The sequence below is a fragment of the Sus scrofa genome, chromosome 4 (assembly GCF_000003025.6).
Source record: "Sus scrofa isolate TJ Tabasco breed Duroc chromosome 4, Sscrofa11.1, whole genome shotgun sequence".
NCBI classification, from domain to species: domain Eukaryota; kingdom Metazoa; phylum Chordata; class Mammalia; order Artiodactyla; family Suidae; genus Sus; species Sus scrofa.
In genome coordinates, this window is record NC_010446.5 from 104,342,346 (window position 1) to 104,368,517 (window position 26,172).

The 26,172-nt window shown below is 49.1% G+C and overlaps 1 protein-coding gene and 1 long non-coding RNA gene across 3 annotated transcripts in view; one reads left to right on the plus strand and one right to left on the minus strand.

Annotated features, from left to right (window-relative positions):
* LOC110260338 overlaps positions 1-11,438 on the plus strand; it is a 94,947-nt gene extending 83,509 nt beyond the window's left edge. Inside the window, exons 4-5 of the long non-coding RNA XR_002343472.1 lie at positions 10,119-10,235; positions 10,827-11,438. This is a non-coding gene — a long non-coding RNA (uncharacterized LOC110260338). The remainder of the gene's footprint in view (positions 1-10,118; positions 10,236-10,826) is intronic.
* Positions 11,161-26,172, minus strand: part of ATP1A1 (ATPase Na+/K+ transporting subunit alpha 1) — a 30,816-nt gene continuing 15,804 nt past the window's right edge. The window contains exons 8-23 of one of the 2 annotated variants that reach the window (XM_021088717.1): positions 25,329-25,597; positions 24,614-24,812; positions 24,234-24,343; positions 21,364-21,498; positions 20,654-20,846; positions 19,163-19,338; positions 18,093-18,229; positions 17,154-17,304; positions 16,431-16,599; positions 16,173-16,327; positions 15,695-15,818; positions 14,607-14,752; positions 14,366-14,496; positions 14,010-14,111; positions 11,955-12,046; positions 11,161-11,517 (exon numbers count right to left, since the gene is read on the minus strand). In XM_021088717.1, coding sequence (XP_020944376.1) covers positions 11,489-11,517; positions 11,955-12,046; positions 14,010-14,111; positions 14,366-14,496; positions 14,607-14,752; positions 15,695-15,818; positions 16,173-16,327; positions 16,431-16,599; positions 17,154-17,304; positions 18,093-18,229; positions 19,163-19,338; positions 20,654-20,846; positions 21,364-21,498; positions 24,234-24,343; positions 24,614-24,812; positions 25,329-25,597 — 2,318 coding nt within the window. In that variant the 3' untranslated portion in view covers positions 11,161-11,488. 2 annotated transcript variants of the gene reach the window in all.

Genomic DNA, 26,172 nt, shown 5'->3' on the forward strand with positions numbered 1-26,172 from the left:
CTCCAACAAGTATGTCTTGCTTCTTTTACAGGCCTTTTCCCCACACTCCCTCAGCTGTGGTGTACCACTCCCTAGCTCCCTCAAGCTGTTTCTACACAGCTAACCCTAGTCCTCTCCCCAGAACTGACCTCTGAAGCCCAAGTCTCACTGCCTAGACCCTGCTTGATTGTCTTGGGCTGTGATGTGCCAAGCAGTGGTACTGATGATCTGTTTGGCTCTCTCTCTGCTTCACCCTTCTCAGACCAGCTGCTGGACCCTTGTCCAAGGCTTTTAGGCTTCCCCTCCATCCTGGCTGATCTCCCCATCAGTTAAGTAGCCCCTACCAGGGTGCAGATTCCTTTCCTCTTTCACGGCTCCCTCTCAGGAGTACTGTTCATCCCTATTCCTTTTTTCCTCTTCTCTCTATCTTTTGTTATACCCAGTTATGTGGAGGGTTTCTTGCCCTTTTTGGAAGTCTGAGGTCTTCTGCCATTGTTCAGTAGATGTTCTATGAGAATCATTCCACATGTAGACAGTTATTTTTTTTTTCTAATGTGTTTGTGGGAGAAGGTGAGTGCCACACCCTGCTCCTCCACTGTCTTGGTCCTGCCCCAATCATATGTTTTTAATCCCTCATTTTGTTACGGTGGTATATCACATTTATTGATTCAGGATGTTGAACCATCTTTGCATCCCTGGAAGAAGAAATCTTCTTTGATCATAGTGTATGATCCTTTTAGTATTGTTGAATTCAGTTTGCTAAATTTTTTGAGGACTTTTGCATCTGTGTTCAACAGGGTATTGACCTGTACTTTTATTATGACATCCTTGTCTGGTTTTGGTATCATGGTAATGCTGGTTTCACAAAATGTGTTTGGAAGTATTCTTCCCTCTTTTCATCTTTTGGAAGAGTTTGAGAAGGATTAATATTCATTCTTCTTTAAATGTTTGGTAGAATTCACCACTGAAGCGTGTTTGTCCTGGACATTAGTTGGGAAGTTTTTGATTACTGATTCAATCTCCTTATTGGTAATAGGTCTGTTCAAATTTTATATTTCTTTATGATTTAGTCTTGGTAGCTTGTATGTTTATAGGAATTTATTCATTTCTCCTAGGTTGTCCAATTTGTTGGGGTATAATTTTTCAGTGGTCTCCTATGGTACTTTGTATCTCTGTCTTATTAGTTGTAATCTCTCTCTCTTTCTCCTTTTTTTTTTTTTTGCTTTTTTAGGGTTCCCAATCTAGGGGTTGAATCAGAGCTGTAGCCCCTGGCCTACACCACAACCACAGCAATGCCAAATCTGAGCCATGTCTGCAACGTACACCTGCTACAACCTACTCATGGCAAAGTCAGATCCTTAACCCACTGAGTGAGGCCAAGGATTGAACCTGCATCCTCATGGATCCTAGTCAGATTAGTTTCTACTGCTACATGATAGGAACTCCCTCCTCTTTTATTTCTGATTTTATTTATCCAAGTCCTGTCTCTTTGTCCCTTGATGGGTCTAGCAATTTTGTTTATTCTTTTAAATAAACAGCTCCTCAAAACAGACTTTTTTTCAATTCTCTATTTCATTGATTTCTGCTCGGATCTTTGTTATTTCCTTTCTTCTAATAATATTTATTTTCTATTTTTGTACCTTGAGGTATAGAGTTGGATTGTTTGAGATTTTTTTCTTGATGTAGTCATTTATTGCTATGAATTTCCCTTTTAAAACTGCTTTTGCTGCATCCCCTGAGTTTTGACATGTTGTGTATCTATTTTCATTTGTCTCAAAGTATTTTTATATTACTCTTATAATTTTATAATTTCTTCTTTGTCCCATGGTTTTTCAGTGACATGTTTAATCTCCACATTTTGTGAATTTTCCAATTTTCTTCTTATAATTATTTTCTAATTTTGTATCCTTATGGCCAGAAAAGATGCTTGATATGGTTTCAGTCTTCTTAAATTTATTAAGACTTGTTTTGTGGCCTCACATATGGTCTTTTCTGGCAAATGATCCATGTGCTTTTGAGAAGAATGTGTATAGCTTTTTTTTTTTTTTGGGTCTTTTTGTCGGGCTACACCCACAGCATATGGAGGTTCCCAGGCTAGGGGTCTAATCAGAGCTGTAGCCACTGGCCTATGCCAGAGTCACAGCAACAAAGGATCCGAGCAGCATCTGCGACCTACACCATAGCTCACAGCAACGCCGGGTCCTTAACCCACTGAGTGAGGCCAGGGATCAAACGTGCAACCTCATGGTTCCTAGTCGGATTCATTAACCACTGCACCATGGTGGGAACTCCAAGAATGTGTATTGCTTTTGGATGGACTATTATGTATATGTCTGTTAAATATCCTTGGTCTTACATGTTGTTTAAGGTCAATATTTCCTTATTGATTTTCTGTCTGGATGATTCACCCATTGATGAAAATGAAGTATTAAAGTCCCCTACTGTTATTATATTGCTATCTATTGCTCCCTTTAGGCTTGTTAATATTTAGGTGTTCCTATATTGCGTGCATGGCAAAAATATTTACAAATGTTTTATCCTCTTGTTGGATTGATCCCTTTATATCATGCCCTTCTTCTTTTCTTATTATAGTCTTTGTTTTAAAGACTATTTTGTCTGAGGTAATAGAGCTACATAGCTTTCTTTTGATTTCTGTTTGCATGGAATATCTTTTTCCATCACTTCACTTTCAGTCACTTACATCTAAAATGAGTCTCTTGTAGGCAGCATATAGATAGGTCTTGTGTTTTTTTGTTTTTTTTTTTTGTTTGTTTGTTTGTTTTTAAATCCATTCATTCACTCAATGTATTTCGATTGAAACATTTAGTTCACTTACATTTAAATGAATTATTTACAGGTATGCATATATTGCCATTTTGCTAATTGTTTTCTTGCTGTTTTGTAGTTTCTCTTTTCCTTTTTTTTTTTTGTTCTTTTGATCCTCTTCTTTTATGATTTGATGATTTCTTTTAATGCTATGGTTAACATCCTTTCTTTTGTGTTCTATGTACCTAGGATAGGTTTTTGCTTTGCGGTGACCATGAAACTTACATATACAAACTGACATTTATTACAAGTCTATTTTAAGTTGATAATAATTCAAGTATGAACACATTCTCAAGGTATACATTTTTACTCTCCCCCTTGTGTATTTTATGTTTTCAATGTCACATTTTACATCTTTTTCTCTCATGTATCCCTTAATTAAAATAAGTCATTTTACTATTTTTGCCTTTTTTATTAGCTTTGTGATTAATCCACCACCCTTACAACATTATAGTATTCTAAATTTTATTATAGATTTACATTTACTAGTGAGATTTATGATTTTATATGTTTTCCTCTCATAATTAACAACTTTTTTTTTTTCAGCCTGAAGAAATGCACTTAATAATTCTTGTAAGGTCAGTTTTGTGGTGATGAATTCGTTTAGCTTTTTCTTGTCTAAAGAACTCTTCATCTCTCCTTCAATTCTGAATGACAACTTTGCTGGATGGAATATTATTGTTTAGAAATATTTTTTTTTCTCAGTGGTTTGAATATATCATGCCACTCTCTTCTGGCTTGCAAAGTTTCTGCTGAAAAATCTGCTAGTAGTGATATGGAGATTCCCTAGTACATAGCATGTTTTTCTTTTTTTCTTTTGCTGCTTTTAAAATTATCTCCTTGTCCTTAACTTTTGACATTTTAATTATAATGTGTCTTGGGTGTGGGTCACTTAGGGTTCATCTTGTTTGGAAATCTCTGGGCTTCCAGGATCTGAATCTTCATTTCCTTCCACAAGTTAGGGAAGTCTGCAGCCATTACAATCCATGCTGCTTTCTCTCTCTTCTACTTCTGGGACATCTATAATGTGAATATGAGTTCACTTGATGTTTTTCCGTAAGTCCTTTCAGCTATCTTTATTTTTTAAAATTCTTTTTTCCTTTTGTTGCTCTGATTAGGTGAGTTCCACTACCCTATCTTTGAGTTCATTGATCCTTTCTTTACTCTGTCAAGTCTGATGTTGAACATCTCTGGTGTATTTTTCAGTTCAGTTATTGTATACTTCAACTCTGACTTCTATCTGGTACTTTCTTATATCTCTTTGTTGAGGTTCTCACTGTGTTCATTCATCTCCCAAGTTGAGTGAGCTCTTTATGACCATTATTTTGAACTCTTTATCAGGCAGTCATTTTTCTTTGTTTAACTAAGGAATTTTTCTGGAATTTTTATTTTATTCTTTCATTTGGAACGTATGCTTCTGTTTCTTCATTTTCCTTGACACTCAGTGTTGATTTTTTTTTTCCTTTTTCTTTTTAGGGCTGCACCCATGGCATATGGAAATTCCCAGGCTAGGGGTCGAATTGGTGCTGCAGCTGCCTGCCTACACCACAGCCACAGCAATGCCAGATATGAGCCTCAACTGTGACCGACACCATGGCTCATGGCAACACTGGATCCTTAACCCACTGAGAGAGGCCAAGGATGGAACCTGCATTCTCATGGATACTAGTTGTATTTGTTTCCACTGAGCCACCTTAGGAACTCCATCAGTATTTATATTTATGCATTAGATAAAACAGCCTCCTCTCCCAGTCTTGAAAGAGTAGTATTGTGTTAGGAGATAATTCTTATTGTTCAACTTTGCCCTAGTTCTTCGTTTTCTCTCAAACCTTTGTGGTTGCCTCAGAAGCCTGTTTTTAGTGGCTCCTAGTAGCTGAGGGTGTGCCAAGTCCTGTCAGTGTCCCAAAGGAAAAGATCTTAACACCTAGATTCAGGGTGACTGGAAGTCAGACACTCAGGCAGTGGCTTTTAAAGTATGCAAATAATATACAGTCCTGTGAGACTGCATGCCTAAGTCCCACTGGCCATTAGAGCCAGGTGATGTGGATATGTCCCCTGGGTAGCTGTTGAAAATATCAGGGTGCTACCTGATTATATAAGTTCCTTTCTGAGAAAAACTGGTTTCTGGAGCAAGGCAGAGGGAGAGAGCAAAGATGGCGCCCATCATCTCTGGAGTATACTTCAGCCAGCTCCTAGATGTGTGCCAAACCAGAAGTCTGTCCCTCAGGCTAAAGCTCCGGCACAAGCAAATAAGTCTCTTTCTCAGGAAGAATGGGGTATATTTCAGTCTGCTGTTTGCACTGTGCCCTGAGGGTGGGGGGTGGGGGTAGTCAGCCAAACACTATCTCTCTGACTATTACAGTCTTGTGGGACTCAGGAATGCAAGCCTTCCTGGCCACGAGAATCAGGCAATCCTGGGGTGTCCCCTGACCTGAAACCTGGGACACCAGAAACATAAATCTCCCCTCTGGGAAAGAATGATGCTCTAAAGTGTGGCAGAGGAAGAGCGTGAAGAGAGCGCCCATCTTCCAAAGCCTCCGGAAGGGATTTCTGTAGAACCTTAGATGTGTGTCTAATTAGAAGCCTGACCCTCAGGCCATAGCTGTGAAGATAAGCCTAGAGGCTCTTTAACACAATCCTTGTTCTTTGGACTGGGTTCCTTGGACTTTTGTCTCACATTGTGCCCTGGGGAGGGTGGCTGTTTAAAAACTCTTTAGTGGAGTTTCTGTTGTGGCTCCATGGGTTAAGAACCCAACTACTATCCATGAAGATGTGAGTTCAATCCCTGGCCTCGCTCAGTGGGTTAAGGATCTGGCATCGTTGCAAGCTACAGCATAGGTCAAGGATGCAGCTCGGATTTGGTGTTGCTGTGGCTGTGTTGTAGGCCGGCAGCTGCAGCTTCAATTTGATCCCTAGCCTGCGAACCTCCATATGCCAGAGGTGTGGCCCTAAAAAGAAAAGAAAAGCTCTTTCTCCTTTGGTTACGGTTCTGTGGGATCCTTGAGCATTAGCCCCACCGGCCACCAAAGCCAAGAGGTCTAAATGTATCTTTTTGGGTGGCAGTCACAAAAATAAGGGCATCAGCAGAGGGTACAAGTTCCTTCCCTGGAGACGCTAGCAAGCTGGAGCAAGGCAGACAGAGAGTGCCAAGATTGAGCCTGCCAGCTTTATCCCCAGAGAGCACCCCTGCAGCAGGCCAAGGCTGTGTGTTAAATTAGTTGTCTACCTGCAGGCTGATGCTTTAAGATAAGCAGATAAGCCTCTTTCACAGAGCCCCTCAATTGGCTGCTTCTGCGCTGGTTTCTGGTGAGTCCAAACCTACAAGGCCCTTGAGAACTGTTTCTCAGTTCACTGTAGCCTTGTGGGTCTCGTGGACATGAGCCCCATTGGTTTTCAAAGCTAGATGTTTGGGGGGCTGTCTCTCAGGTGCAAGTCTTAACATTGGGGTGCCTGATGTGGGGTTCAGATCCTTTGCTCGCAGGGAGAAACTCTGGGTTATGGATCCCTCCTGATTGGAGGTCATTACATTATGGCAAGACTGTGTCCCAGGCTTTCTTACCTGCTTCCATGTGTGTTTTTTCTTGTTTGCCTGGTGTGTAGGCGTTGCTTAGCTAGGTTGGAGGTTTTTTTCCCAGAGGAAATTGGAATTTCCATATAGAGCTGTAGGTTCAGCATGCCTGTGGGAGGAAGTGGATTCAGGATCTTCCTACATCATCATCTTGAGCCGAACCTACCCTTCTCTTTAAATGGGGAGGGTTGGCCACCGTGCTAAGTGGCAGCTTCTCCTCTTAAGGCACCAAACTGAGCATCAGAGATAAAATTGAAAAGAACAGACCAGGTCTTGGACCTCATGGAGCTTGTAGGTTAGCAGGCAAAAGTGGATATTAAATTTATTATCTAATTGAGTAATAGAATTGTGAGTTCTATGAAGAAGCAGATACTACTTAATACAGGTGCTAATAGGAGATTCCAACCCAGTTGGAGGGTAGGGTTTCTTGTGCAATCATTTCAGGCCCAGGACAGGGATTCGAAACCTCTGGAGCCCAGGCTGGTTCAAGGGTATGACTCTCTCTGTGTCTCTGTGTTAATCTCCTCACCTTCTCTGCCTTCTGGGTCACTTGCCTTAGGCTCCCAGTCCATGTCTTGCCGTCCTAATTCGTTCTTAATAATCCCTGATTCGTTCTTAATAATCCTTGATTTCCAATTTCAGAGGCCTGAGAGATGGAGAGAGGCCCTAACTCATAGATTGCTGGCAAGCCTAGGCACGCATTTCCTCTGGGTCATGTCAGGGCTGATCCAAAAACAAACTCAAGGTGAGGGTGAAATGTTACAAACAAGTGTGATAATGAGTATTCGTTCATTCATTCAGTCATTGCGGAAGCTCTGACTATGCCAGATGTCAGGGAGGGTATGGCCTGGACCTTGTACTCAGGAACTCTAGTTCCCTGGGAAGGAGCCAAGCCAAGAAGCAGAGGCCTGGGGGGGGGGGGGCACTGAACCTTTCCCAAGGAGCAAGGCCTGAATGGTACCTGGAAAGGAGAGTTGATTCACCAAGAGAATACAGGTTGGGCCACGGTTGGGTTGGAAGAGGGATGCCAAGGGGACTGACTTGTAGGATGGCAGGGGAAGCAGTGTGGAACATGTTACAACAGCCTAGGGGTTTGAAGGGCTGGGCAGAGAAGGGTTTGTGTGCCAAGGTCAAGGGTGAAGACATGAATGGTGAGAGGCAGCCAAGTGGAGCTTGGAGGAAGGGGTAGAGCTTTGGTGTGCAGGTTTTGACACACGTCAGAATCACCTGTAAGGTGTATCCAAACAGATGGCTGGTTCTCCCTTCCCTCCCCAGAGTTTCTGATTCAGCAGGTCTGAATCAGAATGCATGTTTTTTTTGTTTGTTTGTTTTTTGTTTTTTTTTTTTTGTTGTTGTTGTCTTTTTGCTATTTCTTGGGCTGCTCCTGCGGCATATGGAGGTTCCCAGGCTAGGGGTTGAATCGGAGCTGTAGCCCCCTGGCCTACGCCAGAGCCTCAGCAACGTGGGATCCGAGCCGCGTCTGCGACCTACACCACAGCTCACGGCAATGCCGGATCCTTAACCCACTGAGCAAGGGCAGGGACCGAACCCGCAACCTCATGGTTCCTAGTCGGATTCGTTAACCACTGCGCCACGACGGGAACTCCCAGAATGCATGTTTTTATCAAGTTTCCAGGTGATGCCGGTCTAGAGGTGACGCTCTGAGGGCCACTGCTTGAGAGGAAGGTGGAGGAGAAGGAGAGCGCCCAGGAGGCTGTTGCAGATGGCCCGAAGGGAAGGGCAGTGGTGGCAGAGGAAAAGGTGTATATAGCACCAGCTGTGGTGCTGATCCCTTCGTGTGAGCTCACATAATCCTTTTAACAACTCTGAAACCCCACCTTTATTCTAGAGTAAGTGAAGCACAAAGAGACTAAATTCTGGGGCGTTCCCGTCGTGGCTCAGTGGTTAACAAATCCAACTAGGAACTGTGAGGTTGTGGGTTCAATCCCTGGCCTCGCTCAGTGGGTTAAGGATCCGGTGTTACCGTGAGCTTGTGGTGTAGATCACAGATGCGGCTCGGGTCCTGTGTTGCTGTGGCTCTGGTGTAGGCCAGCAATTATAGCACCAATTAGACCCCTAGCCTGGGAACCTCCATATGCTGCAGGAGGGGCCCTAGAAAAGGCAAAAAGACAAAAACAAAAACACAAAACTAAATTCTGTGCCCATGGCCAGTCGGTGACAGGGCCACTGTGTCCAGGCTTTTATGACACAAAGCCCGTGTTCTCAGCCACACACTGGAACCAGCAGATGTTGGGGATTTGGTGATGGGTGGGGTAATGAGGCAGCAGCAAAGTCAGAGCGAGGTGCCTCGGTGACTTCCAGGGTTCTGAAGTGGGAAGCAGGGTGACAGATGTCATCGCCTACAGCAGGTCGCTTTTGAGGGAGCTCAAACTCAGGTTTGTCACTGGGGCTGAGACTACAGTGTGCTGTGCTCTTTCTGAACAAATACAGATGTCAAGGCGACAACCGGATTTACAGGACTGGGGCTCAGGAGGGGGGACCAGCCTGGAGAGTTGCAACGCATCACGTAGGTGGTTGATTGTGAGACCCCAGGCTGAATATGAGTCAGGAGAGGGGTGGGGACCTCTCCGAGGAAACTAGCAGCCCAGGGGCAGGTGAAGATGAGGTACAGGGTAAGGAATGGGCAGAGGTGACAATGGAAAGGTAAGATGGCTGTGATCAGGAAGCGTGTGATGGAATCACAGGTGCTGGAGAGGCCGGGGGAGGACTTGGGGGGTGTCCAGTGGATGAACAAACAGTGGTGACCGCCACCAGGACAGTTGAGGTGGACCAGTGCTAATGGGAGCCAGCAGGAGGTGGTGCAGGGATGACAGGCGGTGAGCGAGCAGAGGCAAGAAGATGGTTCCTGCTCTTAAGAGCCTGTCCCTGAAAGGAAGGCGATGGCTAAAGACACCAGCAACCAGTAAGGACACTGAAAGGCAAGAGCTGAGATAATGAGGTGGCCCAGGGCACATGCGGTCAGGGCTCAAGAGGTGCCTGGGCTGGGTCCGGAGGGCTCAGGTGGTGATGTGTTGGGGCAGACGGGGGCTGGGGTCAGTCTATAGGAGCTGTTTCCCTTCTGGAGCAAGTTTTAGCCCCCACTGACAGGCTGACGTCAGAGTTTGAGTCTCAAAGGGTGAAAGGAGGCCCAGAAACTTGCTGCCTGGAGGAAGCTTGGAAAGATCTGGCCCTTCAGGCTTGGCTTGGGGCCAGGTTTCCTGTCCCTTATCTGAGGCCTGTAGATCAAACGTTTGGCTGGGAAAGTTTTTATTCAAAGGACTGTGGAACAGAAAAAGGCAGAGATAGTCTGGCGGAAAGAGGGCGGGGTTCTGGCCTGTCCTCGTCCTGCTCTACCCTACCCCCCATCCACCCCAAGTCCAGGGTGGCTGAGGAGCGCTGGCCAGGAAGCTGGCCGGGGTCACCTCACGTCTACACTCCCAGGCTGCTTCACATGCCTTGAAGACAGGGAATACCCATGACCTTCATTAGTGCGTTCACTGGGCAGCGGTCCAGGGGAGCCAGAAGACAGGCGTGTGGGGAGGAGGGGAGGGGAGGGCATGCCTCCGACAAGGCCGTGCCAGTGTAAGCACACGGCACCATGGGTGCCCTGAACCGCCGTCCTCAGGGGGCCCCAGTATCCACTGTCTCCCTGCCCTCTGGGCCTGGGATCTTAGCTCTTAGCTTTATCCTGGCTCCTTATGTTGGTCTGAACAAACCACTTTCTTTAAAAATGATTTGCCTGCAGGTATAGAGGCCATTCTGGAAGAAACGTCCCGAGAAAGAGCTGGCGGATTGGACTAAGAAGGCAGAGACCACCCTGCCCTCCCAGTTCCCCTAGAGGGATAGGCTGGGGCAATGCCCGGTGAGTGTCTGGGAATCACCTGTTCCCTTCCTGTCTACACAACTTACCAGTGAGCAGCACAGAAGGGTGAACAATGCACTAAGCTTTTCAGAGAAGTAAAACCAACTTGAACCCAGTCTCTGATCACCTGGCAGATCATGATGATTGGAGCTAGAAATAAGGACCCCCCCCCCTACTTATTATGTCTGCACGAAGCCTGGATGGTCTTGATGTATGGGTAAGCAGCACTCAGGCCAGCGCTGAGGGGCCGTTTACTCCATCCACCTCTTTGGAAGCAGGAAGGCGGTGTTCTTTGACTTGACTCTGATGTAAACAGATCTCGTTCACTTGTTTTTTTCTTAAGTATCTTCTAGCACAGAACCACTTTCTAAAAGAGAGCTAGCTGATGCCAAATTAGAACAAGTTTTGTGGAGAGAAGCACGCTGGGATGTGCACACAGATCCCACTATGTCCACAGGCTTCCGTTTCTCAGACAAGCTTGGTCTAGAGATGCTTGAGGATGGTGGTGGTGTTGATTTGAGGGCACAGGTGGGGCTGGGACGAGGATGGGAAGAGGAGGGCCGCCTCTGACGGCTTGAAAATCCCTGACAGGTACGTCCGTGATGGGGGCATTTCAGCCACAGGACCCGCAGCAGCCCACGGGAGAATGGAGCAGGTAAGCTCGGCTCCTCAGACTTCCAAGGGCATGGGCAGAAAGTGTCTACATATTTTGTGGTTTTTCCAACCCGAGTGTGCGTCAGAGTCACCTCGAGACTTAGTCCACAGGCGGCTGGTTAGCCTCTGCGTGGGTGCCCAGGGGCTGGCAGTGCTAACAAGTTCCCCGGTGACGTGGCGAGCCCAGGGCGCATGCGCTGGGACCCTCCCTGCTCCTGACCCAGCCCACCCAGACGTCTGGACCCCAGGCGTGAGGAGGGCACCAGACGAATTCCATTATAATAGCCATCTTTATTTGTAAAAATCCAGATATAAAATGTATTCTTTCAGTCTTTCCGAGTTTTCCTTTTTACAAAAACAAAAAGGCACATAAAAACCTTCCCCGCGGTCGTTCCCACAGACGGATGTTTCTCAGGCAGCCCTCCCCCCTCCCCCCCATATAGCTACATGCTTCATTCCGGGACATCTCGCTTCCCCACATGCTTCGGTGCTTTCCTACCAGGGTAGAATTCCGAATTCCGAGACTGAAGTACACAAAGGGGGGGTGGGGGCGGGGGCGGAGTATGTGGCGTGATGCTCCACGGCGTGCAGGAGGGGGTCTAGTAGTAGGTTTCCTTCTCCACCCAGCCTGTGGGCAGCGGAGAGAGAGAGAGAGAGAGAAGCTACGGTCAGCCTCCCTCGTCTGCAGGGGGCAGCGCGAGAGGAAACTGGACGTCAGGGGAACAAAGACAGTGGGGAGTGAGGTGGGGGGTGCTTAATTCAAATTCAATACGGGGCCCTCGATCGTATTTATTTGTTTTTAAGAGTACACGTGTTAACTGGAGAAATGGTGTGGATTTCTGACCAAGTTTCCACTGCCTCCTATTGGGTTTGCCTTTGCTCAGCTCTGAAACCGCAGCCGAGATCGCCAGCCTGAGGATGCGCTGGGACTGGGCTCCGCTCACAGCTGGTTTCCGAGGGCCTTAGTCAAGCAGACCGGCTGCTGAGGGGTCCAGACTCGTCCAAGCAGAAGCTAGTCCACCCACAGCCCTCCCTCCACCCCCACCTAAAAAGGCCTGTACTCACCGCCAGGGCGTCGCCTGATGATGAGCTTCCTGACTTCGTCATAGACGAAGATGAGGAGCGAGTAGGGGAAGGCACAGAACCACCAGGTAGGTCTGGGGAGAAAAGCAGGAGCCGAGTTATACGTGCACACAGGTTCAGGGGATGGGAGAGAGACTGCACATCAGCAACGAACTGCTCAGCCTGGAAGGAGATGCCAATGACAGTGACGGCGAAGTACTGAGTGGACGGCCCATTTTCAGTGAGTTTCCAGGACAACTGGTTTGTAGGTAAGCTTAGATTTTTAAACAATTTTTTTTTTTCTTTTGACAGTCCTAGAGCAACTGGCCACTTTTCTTCTTCCTTTTCTAAAGTATTTAAGAAGCTCACATCATCTGTCTGTTGTCCCGGCATTTGAAGATAAAGAACTGCCAGGGTGGGTCACCACCAGTTCAATCACCCCTTGAATTTGGGACAGTCAGGTGTGCATTGGGCCTCAGAGCTGGGGAATGAAGAAGCTGAGCCCTAGCAGAGATCCGAGGCCCCTGGGGCCCCGGGGTGGCTGCCTGTCCCTGGCCTGGAGACAGGTGCCTGGGGCAGCTTCCCACCGAGGCTGCTTTGCCGACTACCAGCCCCCCACAGCCGCCACGCGAGGAAGGCTGGTCCAGGGCAGAGATCTGGCATCTCCTCCTGTCCTGTCCTGTGTGTCCTGCACAACTGTTAGACAATGACCTCTTGTGACTTGGGCACCAGAGTAACTCAGGCACCCTCCACACTGGCTAGACCCTCTTGGGACCAGGTTCTCTGGTCACAGCAAGAGATGTCCTGCGGCCCCAGACTGTTGCGAGATTTTCCGACTTTTTTTTTTTTTTTTTTTAAGAGAGCTCTGATCCTCCTGGCTGCCTCTTAATGGCCCGAGGTGACAGAATTCAGCTTGGACAAGGCTCGCCCCTGTTCGGTGCCAGCTCTGCGGGGGGCGGGAATACAATGTCAGAAAGGACACGGCGTCCATGCTTCGTGATCATAATCTATGCTGTGGTCATGCCTTGCGATTATAATCTGTGGGGGGCAGAGGTGACAACAGTGCCAAAGAAGGGGTGCCGCTGCACACGGGGACAAGCCCCGTGGAAGCCAATCTTGGAAGACTTATTGGGCCAGATGGGGTGGCAGGGAACAGCCACCCCAAATATGCAGGCAGGGGAGTACTGAGGTCTCTAACGTAAGCCCGGATGGGTAGAAGGCTGGGAAGACAGGCTGGCACAGGGACGAGGCCCTGGATGCCAGGCTACTCTTGTACCACAGACAGGAGGTCGAGGAAACCAACGGGAGGAGATCAGTGAGAGGAGGTGAGGGCAACAGGCTGGTTGAGAGAGTCCAGAAGGGTCTGGGGTGGGGATGATGGTTTAGGTCAAAAGCTTGACTCCTAGGGCCCCCCAATTTTTATTAGGTTGCAATCTCAACCCATTTGCAGGTACCCCAGACATACTCAAGGCTTCAGAATGCTACTGCACTTGGTGGTAAATCCTCTGTGTGAAAATTCAAGTCTGTCAGAAGCGCCAAGTCATGCGCTGTTTGTTTAAAACCAGTGGTTGGCTTCCTCTGATTAACTCTACCCAGGATCTGCTACCACCACCCAGGATGGACAAGGAAGAGGCCCTCAGACCTGCTGCTCCTCTGCCTTCCTTCGAGAGCAGAAGATTCAGAGGCCCAGCAATGGTGACAGGGTAAGCAAATCTGGATTTGAACCCGTGTCCCCAAATTCCAGGACACTCCCAGCTGGTCTCAAGACAACGGGGCTGTGGCTGGAGAACCTGAGGGCTCAGCGTAGCTGGCAGGTGGGCGGCCCGAGGAGCGGAGCCCGGCTGGCCCTGTCAAGGTCAAACCCTAGGTACTGGCCACCATCACCAGGAGGCTCTGGATTTGCTAGTCTTGTGTCACCAACAGTCGGCCTCTCCCCATGTTCCCATCCAGAGGAGTTCTTGTACACGTCACCGAAATAACAGCCACCACTGCGTGTCACCGGAGGCAGAGCTCCATGCACTGTTCCCCAGTTGCTGGAGCTGAGGAGGAGGGACTCACTTGAGGGGGTACATCCTCAGGGCCACGCCCATTCCGGGGCAGTAGGAGAGGAAAGCAGCCAGGGCCGTCTCTTCGAAGAGGCCAAAGATCAAGATTTTGTTCCTAAAAGCAAGGGGTGGGGAGAAGGTTATGAAATGCAAAGAGAAGTGTATAATCTAATACTGTGTACGAAACAGCCTCAGGTATGCGTTGTCCTTAGGAACCTGAGGCCAGGTGAAAAAAAAACCTAGAAAATTCCATGTTGCTTCCTCCATGTGCTCCCCAAACCAGATTCTAGAACCTCGGCCCCGGGTGTCAGGGGCTGGGCTTGGTGCAAAGGGTTTAGCCCTCGCCAGACCCCGGACGGCCCCACTCACTTCATCCCCTGCTGGAAGACGGAATTCCTCCGGGTCTTGCAGATGACCAAGTCGGCCCACTGCACCACCACGATGCTGACAAAGAAGGCCGTGTGGCAGGTGAACTCCACGATCTTCCTCTGTTCGTAGGTCTGGAAGGCACGAGGCAGACGGGTGAGCCTGGCTCTGCCCGGGAGGCCGCCGTCCTCTGGGGCCCGAGGAGCTCCGGCCGGCGCTGGTCAGGCGGGAGGCCCTCACTCACCCACTGCTGCCCGTAGCTGTCCTCCACGTCGTTGATCCAGCGGTCATCCCAGTTCACCCGGAGGCCCAGCAGGTGAATCGGGAGGAAGCCGTTCTCAGCCAGGATCACAAAGTAAGTGAAGAAGCCGCCCAGGGCCTGGATCATACCTGACAGAATGGAAAGACAACTGGAACGTGAGGGGCTGGTGGGAGGTGTGACAGCTCCCAGGCAGTGACTGATAAGACAGAGGGCCTGGGGCACACTCCTTGTGTGCATTTGCACTACTGTGAGCCCCATTCTGGTGCTTGGGAGAGGGCGCCGGGCCCGGCTCGCTATTGCTCCATCATCTGCTCTATCACGCCATGACCTTTGGGGGTGAAAAGCTGTAGCCCTCCTTGTTAATTTCTGAAAAATTTTAACATTTCCCCCTCATCTCTCAGATTGTTTACACCCGTGTGAGCTACTGTGGAAATGAGGAATGGGCCACTTTCTGATCCCACGTTCAGGACCCTTCTCCCTGGATCCATTCCAGCCACACCCCCCTCCACTCCTCAGGGCGGGATTTCATCCCGCTCTCTGGACAGAGTCTTCCTTCTGCACAAAAGTAGGTCTTTCTGGACATCCGCCAATTACTTTGTTGTTGGCAACTGTCACGCAATCTTTGCTGTGTTTCCACACTGTTCTGTTCTGTCCCACTTTACCCGCGTGTTCACAGTGATGATACAACCCATTAACCCCCACCAACGAACTGCTTCTGGTGGCTTCCAGTTCTCCTACAGGCAGAGGACGTAGGCTCAAAGGACACGTCCACTGCCCACCACCCGGACCATCTGTTAGCTGGTCATGTTCCACGTGGCAGGAGAGAACTCAAGCCGTAGGGGTGGGGAGCGTTGCGGGTGGGGGGGGTGCAGAATCACTGTTTGGTGGGGACCTATCGGGCAAACCTCCAAGCTCTGCAGAGTCTAACTCTCTAGTCAAATTACTAACTGATATTGTGTTTCCCCAGGAATCTCAAAAAAAAAATCCACAGTTTCACCCTAGGTCATGGCACATCCTAGATTTAAGTTGCCCAACACACAGTCTCAGAGGTCGTCCAGGGTGCCGCTCACCTATCTGTCCGTAGGCCATGCTGATGAGTCGCTCATTGACGAGTTTGTCTGTCTTGGGGTTTCGGGGCTGCCTCTTCATGATGTCGCTCTCCGCCTGCTCATACGCCAGGGAGATGGCAGGAACCTGGGAAGGGCCGAGAAGGGATCTGAAGTGAGCAGGAACCAGCGAGTGGGTGTGGTGGCCCTTTTTTCTAAAGGTCCCGCCCTCCTTTCTTTAAACAATCTGTTTTTTTAGGACATGCTATTACAAGCCCCACTTTTAAAAAGGGACAAAAATCATACAAAAGGGAAGCTGTCTCTCTGCTACCCAGGCGTTGACAGTGGTCTTGGGGACACATGGTAACACTGATGCCTGGATGCTGAGGCTGCAGGTACTGCTACTGAAAATCGCTTCTCTAAGGGCGGCCTCAGGACCCCAGCAGTGAGCGTGACCGCCACCCCCTTCCACTGCTGCGCGCAAGCTGGGACAGTCACTCACCATGTCTGTGCCCAAGTCGATGCAGAGGATGGTGACGGTGCCCAGGGGCAGTGGAATGTTCGCAATAATAAATATCAGGAAGGGGGTGATCTCTGGAATGTTACTGGTGAGGGTGTAGGCAATGGATTTCTTCAAGTTATCAAAGATCAGACGACCTAGGAAAGCAAGACTGTGTTCACTGTGGCACTGAGGGGGACGGACCAGGCACCGCACACAACCCCGCGGGGTACAGAGCTGGAGGCTGTGCCGCCCCCTCACCTTCCTCTACTCCCGTCACAATGGAGGCGAAGTTGTCATCCAGGAGGATCATGTCAGCAGCTTGCTTGGACACGTCCGAGCCAGCAATCCCCATGGCAACCCCGATGTCTGCCTTCTTCAGAGCGGGAGAGTCATTGACACCGTCGCCAGTCACGGCCACGATGGCGCCCTGCCAGAAACAGAAGGGGTGTGGGTGAGGAGCCATGTGCCCGGAGAGGGGACAACGGAGGTGCCGCCCCCGCTCGCCTCCCACTGCTCCCCTCCGTGGGCCAGGACTGTCTCGGCCAGGAACGTGCACAGCCTCTACTGAACCAGAGCCTCTACTGACAACAGAATCCAGGAGCGGTAACACATCTGTTCCCCCCCCTTGCTCGCCAGGGCCACTCAGAGTCATGACTTTGGTGGAGTGGCGTTCTGGGGAGCCCCATTCCTTGAGGCGCCCCTGCCCAGGTCAAAGTATGGGACGAGAACCTCCCAGCCATTCGCATCTCCAGCAGAGATGGCTGGGACCCTGCGCCGCTACTCCAGGGCCGAGGCTCCGCCCTGCTCAGTGGCGTCCGTGCCTGTGCTCATCCGTGACCCCGTCACTGTTCTCTGAGTGCCTGGAGGCTGAGGGCAGCTGGGTCATATTCCCACCCTTGTTGCATTGCCTCTTTTTTTTTTTTTTTTTTTTTAACAAGTTCAGTAGCATCTGAAAGAGCCCGGGCCCGGCTGTGTGCTGACCTGTCTCTGGCAGCCTTCCACAATGATGAGCTTCTGCTGAGGAGACGTCCGGGCAAACACGATCTCCGTGTGGTACTTCAAGATGTCATCCAGCTGCTCCGAGGTCATGTCTTTCAGATCGCTTCCATGGACCACGCAGGCCTTGGCATCCCTACAATTCGGAACAGAAAAGAGGGTCAGCCATCCCCTCCCCAGCATGCTGCTCATCACCAAGGGGGGATGCTGTCCCACGATGTGGAGCACTGTGCAGATACCGCCAAGCGGGGGGACTGTCCCCGTCAGGTACAAGCTATTATCTGTGCCAGGCTTACTGGTTACAAAGCATTTTCATACATGTTAATTGCAGCCGTGGGGCAGGCCTGTCATCTGCCTCTCCCCATCTTTATGAGATGCACTGAGCTGACGTACCAAGTTTGAGACAGTGGCAGCGCTGATGAAAGACACCAAACCCAAAGGAGGGCTCGCTGGGGATGGGCCCAAACCACACCAAAACATTAAAAACAAAGCTAATGTGGGCTCAAGCTATCTATTTTAGTTTATTGCTAGACTTCTTCCTTGTTGGCCTGAGTTCCCTGATCATTTTATTCTGTTGGTGTGGCCGTGAAAACTGCCAAGGTGTTAGTGGTCCCCAGCGTGAACTCAGAAAGGAGGCCGCTGAGTATGACCTCACGGTCAGCCTCAGCTCCCCTGAATAATACCCACCTTCGCGGTTACTGTGTCACGTGCCTGGAGCAGTCAGCACCACCTACGTGCTGCTGTGACTTGCTCTTATTGAAAACCCTCCCTAGGAGCAAGGCTGCTTCTGCTTCCTGGCACCAGAAAGGCATCTCTGTTTAGAGCCGGCCCAGAAGGAACTGTGTGTCGACCCAGCTGAAGAGGCCCACCCACCACGATGCAGACATGCAAGGCAACAACAGCACTCCGACCTCCCTGCCTTACCTGGGGTTCACCTGGCTCACTGGGATGTTGAGGCGGGCAGCGATGTCTTCGACCGTTTCATTGCCTTCCGAGATGATGCCCACACCTTTGGCAATGGCTTTGGCTGTGATGGGATGATCGCCGGTGACCATGATGACCTGCGACAAGAAATAGGACAATTTACTGCATGCAGCTGCCAAGCAAATGACCTTAAGAAGTCTTAGACGCAGGCAAGAGTAAATGTTAAGAATGACTCAGCTCGGAATATCAAAGGGAGAGAAACGCAAATATAAAAACTGATAAACATGACCTCGCCAAAAATATAACATGTTCACAGAAAAAAAGACACGAAGCAGTACCCAGATTTTCTCTTGCCACACAATCACATAGGAGAAACAATATGTTTTTCTTTTGTATCATCACATAAAAACACTCGAATTTACTAAAACCAATGGAAGATGAGAAGAATCTGATGCTCTTGTGTCAAGGGGCTGCCACGTGGCTGCAGCGTCTCAAGGTGGCCCGATGTGGAGGGAAAGCAATAAGCAGTAAAAACACATCAAATATGTTACTGGATTTTGACTCAATGGTTATCTTCAGAAAAAGATGGTCAAAGTGGTGAGCGAATAATTTTTACAAAGCTTTTCAGGGCAGTGTTACTTACAGAGAATACAGTAGAAACAAACACTGTACCCGCAGCACCTCACTGCTACTCTCCGGCTTAAGACAGAATATACCAAACATTCCATCGAAAACCAGTTAACTGAAAACACAGAAGTCTCGCCATTCGCTGCATGAAGTGCATGAATTTAGAACAAGGCAAATATTTTAAAATTTAAAACCTTACCAAGTTCGTCTGCTCTTTTTAATTTGCTTGCATTGCGCTCACAATTTTTTTTTAAATCCCCCATCCGTAGTTTACACCCTATTAATACCATTTGATCTTCTCGGGTGGTAACTCAAGCTTTGGAGATGAGAGATCGATATTGCAGGTGAGAAGACCAGCTGCCACTGGAGCCCACGTGGCAATGGCACTACATAGGGTGCCCCAGGTGCTAAGAAGTGATGCCAAGGAGGAGGCGGGGCACTACCTTAATGCCAGCGCTTCGACATTTGCCCACGGCATCCGGGACGGCCGCTCGCGGTGGGTCAATCATGGAGATGAGCCCAACGAAGCAGAGATTATCGAGAGGGAAATTCACATCGTCGGTGTCAAACTGGAAGCCTTCGGGGAACTGCTCGTCCGGCAGGAAAAGGTGGCAGAAACCTGCAGGAGGGCGGGGAGCCTGTGAGAACGTCTAGCTTCAGGCAGGAGCTGGGAAAGAGCAGCTTGTGATTCTCATCGTCTGCCTTCCCCTGGATGTTCGGTTTGGAAGAGGAAGTCTACTTTTCTAACGGAATGAGTTTTATTGAACATCTGTGAATGATACTCCCTGGAAGAAAAACCATGCAAAAGACAGAATCCATCACTGAGCCTCCGAGGAAGAGGCTGTGTTTAATGTGGAAAAGACATGGATTCCGAACACCAGGGTCTTGGGCTCCCTGACCTGCCCACGCAGGTACTGAGCTTTGGCACCTCATGTCAGTATTTGTCGCAGCTTCTCTCTGGAAACATCAAGGCCACGTCTCTGCTCACTGTTCATTTAACCAAAATAAACTGCTGAGCACCCATGTGGGCCATCGTGCCGGCCTCTTTGAGGACAAATGTGGATCTGACACATTCTGCCCGAGGGGTGTATCATCTACTATCAGTATTCACACAAGAATCATGATGATACTCAAGACATTTCTTGTGTGAAGGTTACAATGTACTTTAGAGTAATTATCAGGTGAGTTGCGGGGTCGCAAAAGAGAGCCTGCTTCCATGTGGGGTGAGGGAGGCTCAAAGACAGAACATGCTGAAGAGTGACCTTTCAGGTGGATGAGACCGAAGACACCTCAAGGTCAGTGAGGGAGCAGGTAGGAACAGGGGTATATATGGGGCCAGACAGTCACTTCTAAGCTACCCCTGTGAAGGAGAGCAGAAGAAGTACATAAACAATGCATTTTTATCTGTCAACGTACAAAATATTATAAATGCCACTTTCCCAATGACACAATGGGTGAATGTTCTTCTAATCTGCAGTGGCTGACAGAGCACGAAGGACAGGTGGCATCTCAGGCCAAGTTTACCATTCATCTAATTTATGAGCTGGCAGCACAAGGGCCCGTGTATATTCACAACCACCGCACCGTGGCAGTCAGGAAGTGGCTTGATTCTCGATGTCCTCGGAATAATTAATTGCATTAAGTTTACAGATGACGGGCAGAGCAAGAAAAGCCAGATAAACTCTCTTTCCCCTCTTTTTTGAGCAAACAGCACTGACCAGCATCAAGACCCAGGGTCAAAGTCCGAGTCAGAAGCAACCCAGCAGGACTTTGTTGGCCACAGCGCCTCTAGTACTTACTGTTTTCAAAACAATAGGGGGCAAATAAAAAAGGAGGAGGGCTGCTCCAGAAACGCTTGCAAGGTTAATAAGCAACAGCGGGCATGTAATCGTCTGCTGGACTTGTCTGCACCCGTTAGCAGGCAATCTACCTACCCAGCACGCGTTCCCCGAGGCCACCCAGCTCCAGGTAGGCGTTCTGAAAGGCGTCCTTCAGCTCCTCGTCCAGGGGCTGCTCCTTGCCGTGGATGAGGATGGAGCTGCAGCGGTCCAGGATCCTTTCTGGAGCACCTTTCATCACCAGCAGGTGCCGGGGCTCAGCCGTGTTGGGGTTCTTGTGGATGGACAGCTGGGAAGGACAGTGGAGGTGTAAATGCTGGATGGCCGGGCGTGGTGGCCCCAGGAGGCAGCTGCACTCCCTTAACTATTTAGGGCCTGTTTTGAAAAAATACCCAGGATCCCCTCCCCCGATGAAACACGCTTTGAATGCTACGCAGGAACCTCGCACGGTGAGGTGCTCATATATCCCTGACATACGTTCAGATCCAGAATTTTCCAGAAGAAAATTCAGAATGAAGGGATGGCACACACGTGTGCACCTGCGGCCCTACCAAGCCCCCTCCCCCCAACACCATGCTCACTCCGACCCCCACCTGAGAATGCAGAAGGGCCCCGACTACATTTTAAAGGAGGCTTCATTTATCCCACTGATATTCAAACAAACCAGAACGTTCTTTCTACCTGCAGTCAAGGTAAGACATAAAGCTAAAGCATTTCTGAAAAGCGTGCGTAATTCATTTTAAGAAAGCAGTTGCGCGTGTACAATTCCCAAGGGGAAGACGGTTCTCCCAGCTCCATCTTCGGACCTGGTACTTGTTGGTGGAGTTGAAGGGAATCTCGACGATCTTGGTGTATCGCTCCCTCATCTCCTTCACGGACCCGCAGCACAGCTCGATGCACTTTAAGAGCGCGGACTCGGAGGCGTCGCCCGCCACTGCCCGCTGCAAAAGAGACCCTCTGTTAGTCCCCCTGCCAACAGGAAAAAGGAGGGGGAGCTCGGGCGAGGAGGCGCACAGCTGCCGGGAGTGACCGGAAGCATCTCGGCCCTTCGGAAGCAAACTGCAACCTCCTCCTCCTTGCCAGCGGGACTCCCCCCCCGCCCCAACTTGGTGCCTGAAGGTGTCACCTCCCCGTGGGAGAAGGCCAACACCCCTCCCCACCTCCTTCAGTCTCTCGTTTTAAAAAAATTTTATTGAAGTATAGTTGATTTATGCGGTTGTGATAATTTCTGCATCATACGCACATCCATTCTCTTTCAGATTCTTTTGCCATGGAGATTGTCAGAGAACACCTGGTACAGTTCTCTGTGCTATCCAGCAGGTCCTCGTTGGCCAATCCGGCCTCTTTTTTTTTTGTTTTGTTTTGTTTTTTACTTTTCCCAGGCCTGCGGGGAAGTCTCTGAGCCAACACTATTCCCAATCACCTATTTGGGGTTAGGAATCTAAAAGTGGAGAGTGAGTCAATACGGCACGCTTCTTCGCCCTGCAGTTTAAAAGAAGATGCCTTGGGTTCTCAGGACCACAGGCAAACTGTCTGTGTCAAGGGCAAAGCCGAGGACTTGACATTCCCAACATAATTCAATTGTGCAGAATTATCTGGGGCTGAAGGGTGCGGACTGAAAGCTATGATGAGCTCCAATGGTCATGTAATCAGCCTAACGTTTTAGCGAATGCCCCCACTTCAGGTAACACATAGTTCGTGTGATGTACTGTGACACACTTACATGGTGACATAGACTGAAAACATTTCCAGCTATCGCCAACTTATACAGAGAGAAACATTTTTGAACTCTGGCATGCCGGGCCGTACATGTAGATGAGCAAATTAATGCCCACTTACAAATGCAGCAGCCTTGTTTAATAAATGTGGCCAGGTTTGGTGAGAAGCATAAAAGAAGTGGGATCATTTTAGTAAAAGGCCACAGTTATTGAAGCAGAATAGGCCTGCATGGTTTTTTTTTTTTTTTTTAATAATGCCATTAAAATAACATGGACCCAGAGTTCCCTAGTGGACTCAGCATTGTCACTGGCCTGAGAACTTCCATATGCCTTGGGCATGGACAAAGGGAAAAAAAAATATATATATATATATATATATATCCCCCCAAAACTCAAAAAACAAACAAACACCCCATGGCCCCAAGCCCCTGAAATAATTAGAAATATATCACATGCTACCTTTCTGGAGCTTTTTTTTTAATTATTATTTTTTGCTTTTTAAGGCCCACCTGCAGCATATGGAAGTTCCAGGCTAGCGGTCAAATCGGAGCTACAGCTGCTGGCCTACACCACGGTTACAGCCAGGCAGGATCCAAGCTGCATCAGTGACCTACACCACAGCTCATGGAAATGCTGGATCCTTAACCCACTGAGTGGAGGCCAGGGATTGAACCCTCATCCTCATGGATAATAGCTGGCTGGGTTCATTAACTGCTGAGCCATGGACGGAACTCCCTCTGGAGCTTTTAAATGAGGCAAGGTTTGATACTTGTGAGTCTCTGTGCTCATAGGCTAGAAAATTTCCACTTTGAGGTAAGGAAAAACATGAAATGAGCATCTCAAGTTTTATCCCAAGATAAACAATATCCTCCTTAAATCAACGTCAATTCAATGCCAAGAGATCTCCTTTACGGAATCAAGGAACCCCATGTTCAAGCCACCCCAGTTCCACCAGAACTATATTCGCTGACCGCTTGGCTTCTACCCAGAACCACCACAGGGGGCGTTGGTGAGAGTGAGCCCACCCAGAGGGCCCCACACAACTCTTTCTCACCCTCAAGGACCCTGTGCAGCTCGTGACCTTTCTGGGTCTTCGACTTTTACTAAGCAACACAGTAAAATCTCAGTCATTTCAAATTTCATGTGAATTCCATGAGGCTGAGTTTATTTTTGCATCATTAGTAGGCAAGCTAAGAACAAGATAAGAGAAATAGCTGAGCTATTTTAAGAAAATAAATGGCTTACGAGATTTACTGGAATCTACCGTATCCTAATATGCAAATGCGATTATTGAGTCACACAAGCAAGGAGCCCTCACTGTCCACTAGGTTAGGGGATTATCAGATAAATTCAAGAGCAGTCAAACTGGATTTTGGGACTTAGGTTTTTTCCACCAGTAAAGACTGCCTCCCCCCTCCCCCAAACCTCCTCTGGTCATTTTTTTTTTTTTTTTTTTGGTCTTTTTAGGGTTGTACCCCCTGCACATGGAAGTTCCCAGGCTAGGGGTCGAATCAGAGCTGCATCTGCCACCCTACACCACAGCCGCAACAACACCAGATCCGAGCCACGTCTGTGACCTACACCACAGCTCACGGCAACACTGGATCCTTAACCCACTGAGAGAGGCCAGGGATTGAACCTGCGCCCTCATGGACACTAGTCGGATTTGTTACCGCTGAGCTACAATGGAAACTCCTCTGGTCAGTTTTTAACTATATATTCCCCCCTTTATGGACCTATTTGGACCACAGGTACTGTAAATCCTTTGGGATCTACAGGCAACACAACTCATTACACACAGCAAAGCATCCCATGGACTGTTCCAAGTGTCCTATGGTGAAGTTACTTTAAAGCCCCCCAAGGTCATGTGCCACTTAAAACACACACACATATAGGTGGTGGTTCTTGTGTGGCACCTGCATCCCCTAGAGGCAACCTAAGAGAACCCCCGAGCATACCTTCAGGATAGGTAGGTTTTCCTGGTTGGCCTGGAACACTGCCCTGTTACAAAGACCTGCAATTCTGGACAGAGCAAGCCAGGTGGCCGAAGTCTTGTCGAATGAGACACCTGATAGAGAGGCAAGAGAGGAAAATAATGCGCCAGCTTTGTAAAAGTCCCAGAAAAACATGCTGTGACACGTCCTCTTTCCTAGTCAGTGAAACTCGTCAGGTTTTAGGCATTTTTCAGCCATGTATACATTGATGTGCAAAACAAACAAGAAATAAAACCCAAACCTCAAACCCTTGACTCCTTTACCAAAGGATTTTTTTTTTTTTTTAATTTAAAGGCAAGAAAGCAGGCGAAGCTCAGGTGTGTGTGTGGGGGGGCTGGTCTTACCGCTCTGATTTTCCGTCGTGTCAGCCTCGTGGATTTGATTGTCGAACCACATGTGGGCCACTGTCATTCGGTTCTGGGTGAGGGTTCCGGTTTTGTCTGAGCAGATGGTGGATGTGGACCCCAGGGTCTCCACAGCCTCCAAGTTCTTCACAAGGCAGTTCTTCCTGGCCATGCGCTTGGCAGTCAGGGTCAAGCACACCTAAAGGGTGGGAGCCGCCTTACTTCAAACCAGGCTGACGCTCTGTACAGACTCTGGCTGTCTCCCCGCTCCACCCCCAGCAGGGAAGAAGTCTGTGTAAAACAAATCCCTCCAACCTTTCCCTGAAGTCAGTGAGAAGTAATAGTAACGGTAACATGATATGGGGCTTCCAAGTATATGGGGCTACTCCAGCGCCCCCCAAAAGCAATATATTAAGAAACGTGAAAATAGCCAGGATTGATCAGAGTCCATTTCCCCCAAGTTCTCCTTTCTCTGCTACGCTGTTCCGGTTCATGTGATAACTTAAGAAAAGACATCTATCCTTCTGAGTGACTATCGTCCAGAGAAAAACATGCATCTTCTCACAGCCCAGCCCCACCAGGGGGCTCTGAAGAAAACCCATATAGAAACATGTGCAGGAAAAGCAAAGCCGCAGCCCTCAAGGAGGGTGGGGGACGGAGTCTCACACTCAGGCCGCCAGAGGGAAGTGAGCATGGCCTTCCCCAAGCCTCTTACCGTGACGGTGGCCAGCAAACCTTCAGGCACGTTGGCTACAATGATCCCGATGAGGAAGATGACGGCCTCGAGCCAGGTGTACTCGAGGATCAGAGAAAGGATGAAGAAGGACACGCCCAGGAACACGGCCACGCCCGTGATGATGTGGATAAAATGTTCAATCTCCGCAGCGATGGGAGTCTGGCCCCCTTCCAGCCCGGAAGCAAGGGTAGCGATTCTGCCCATCACGGTGCGATCGCCAGTGTACACCACAATACCACGTGCAGTGCCTTAAGACGGGGAGGGGATCAAACCAGTATTTATTAATGAAGCCACAGAATTGTTTTTTTTTTAATGCATTTATAGCTTCCCTCTTTTGTTTTTTTGGCCACACCCATGGCATTCAGAAGCTCCTGGGCCAGGGATAGAACCCGTACCACGGCAATGACCCAAGCCACTGCAGTGGCCATGCTGGATCCTTAACCCGCTGAGCTACCAGGGAGCTCCAAGCTGCAAAATTTGCACACACGTGCGCGTGCAATGCACAGGAGACAAAAACCCAGCTCTTTGGTGGTATCTGCGGTTTGTTTTAAACTGTAGGGACCCCTGGCAGAGACTCGACTCTCCATCACCAGGATGGCAGTTCCAAACTCCACCCTAGCTTAGCCTTAGGCGCTGCCGACAGAGAAGGCAGGCTGTGGAGGGAAGCGGGAAAACAGGATGAGGGTTCCTGGGTTTTCCTGCCCGCCAGTCAGCCGCTTCTGCTCTGTGCCTGACTGACGTGGTCAGAAACGGGGTCAATAAAACAAGAGAAAGCCGCGTCTGTGGGCTTTCTGGGTGGTGGTCGTCAGCGCAGATACATGCC